This window comes from Condylura cristata, unplaced genomic scaffold, assembly GCF_000260355.1.
Source record: "Condylura cristata isolate star-nosed mole 26May11 unplaced genomic scaffold, ConCri1.0 scaffold00002, whole genome shotgun sequence".
Lineage (NCBI taxonomy): Eukaryota > Metazoa > Chordata > Mammalia > Eulipotyphla > Talpidae > Condylura > Condylura cristata.
In genome coordinates, this window is record NW_004567103.1 from 2,192,837 (window position 1) to 2,193,747 (window position 911).

The following is a 911-nucleotide window of genomic DNA, read 5'->3' on the forward strand; positions in this document are numbered from 1 at the left end:
GCTCGTCCCGCTTGTTGTTGAAGTCCAGAGAGATCTCTCCGTCTCGCTGCGCAGGGCCTTCACGTTGTTCACCATCTCCAGGACGAAGCTGCAGCTGAGCCCCTGCGAGGAAGCAGAGCGACACCTTGCGGCGGGCGCCCGGCTCTGCCAGTGGGGGTCAGGGCCGGAAGGGCGCAGGCACCTCCGAGGTCCGGGGCTTGCCGTACACTCGGTCCATGGCCTTGCAGCTGGCGTTGACGGCGTGGGCCAGCTCCTGCTCCAGGTCTCGGTGGGACTGGGCGATCTCCCGGATGCTGGAAAGCAGACGAGCACGTGCGTCAGCGCAGAAGGGGCCGTCCAGGCACGGGCCCCGCCCAGACTCTCGGGCCCGTCACCACGCGCACCCACGGGGACGTGAGGACCTGGCCGAGACAGTGCCCCCGTGCCCCGGCTCAGACCTCGCGCAGGACAAGATGCTGTCCAGGCGCTGCACGAGGCCCCAGGCCTCGCTAGAAGTCAGGGACGTGGGGACCGTCCCCTGCAAAGGACAGTCCAGGCTCAGCCCACGCTCAGCCCCAAGCAGCTGCCCACCAGACGGGATGGAGCCAACGGCAGGCGAGGGGCCGACGGGTCCTGACCAGGGGCCCTGACCAGGGGCCCGACACAGGCCCACGGCACAGCCCTCCAGGCCACCCCCGAGGCTCCGAGGCGGCAGCACCGGAGCCGGGCGGGCGCGGGGAGCCGCGAAGTCGGCGGGCCGAGGGGGCAGAGCTGGCGTCAAGCCTGAGTCAGAGCACAGCTCGGGGGCGCAGGCTCCGGGAGGGTGGGGAGCCAGGACCGGCACCCACGCCAGCACACACACACGCACCGGGAGGCCCGCGGGGACTGTAGGGGACGGCGTGGGTGGAGCCGGGAGCGCAGGTACCGCGCGG

At 71.7% G+C, this 911-nt stretch overlaps 1 protein-coding gene across 1 annotated transcript in view; it reads right to left on the minus strand.

Annotated features, from left to right (window-relative positions):
• The window catches only part of DGKD (diacylglycerol kinase, delta 130kDa), a 57,369-nt gene that overhangs the window by 12,132 nt on the left and 44,326 nt on the right, over nucleotides 1-911 (minus strand). Inside the window, exons 23-25 of the mRNA XM_012725175.1 lie at nucleotides 384-517; nucleotides 182-293; nucleotides 12-102 (exon numbers count right to left, since the gene is read on the minus strand). Of these exons, the coding sequence (XP_012580629.1) occupies nucleotides 12-102; nucleotides 182-293; nucleotides 384-517 (337 nt within the window). The remainder of the gene's footprint in view (nucleotides 1-11; nucleotides 103-181; nucleotides 294-383; nucleotides 518-911) is intronic.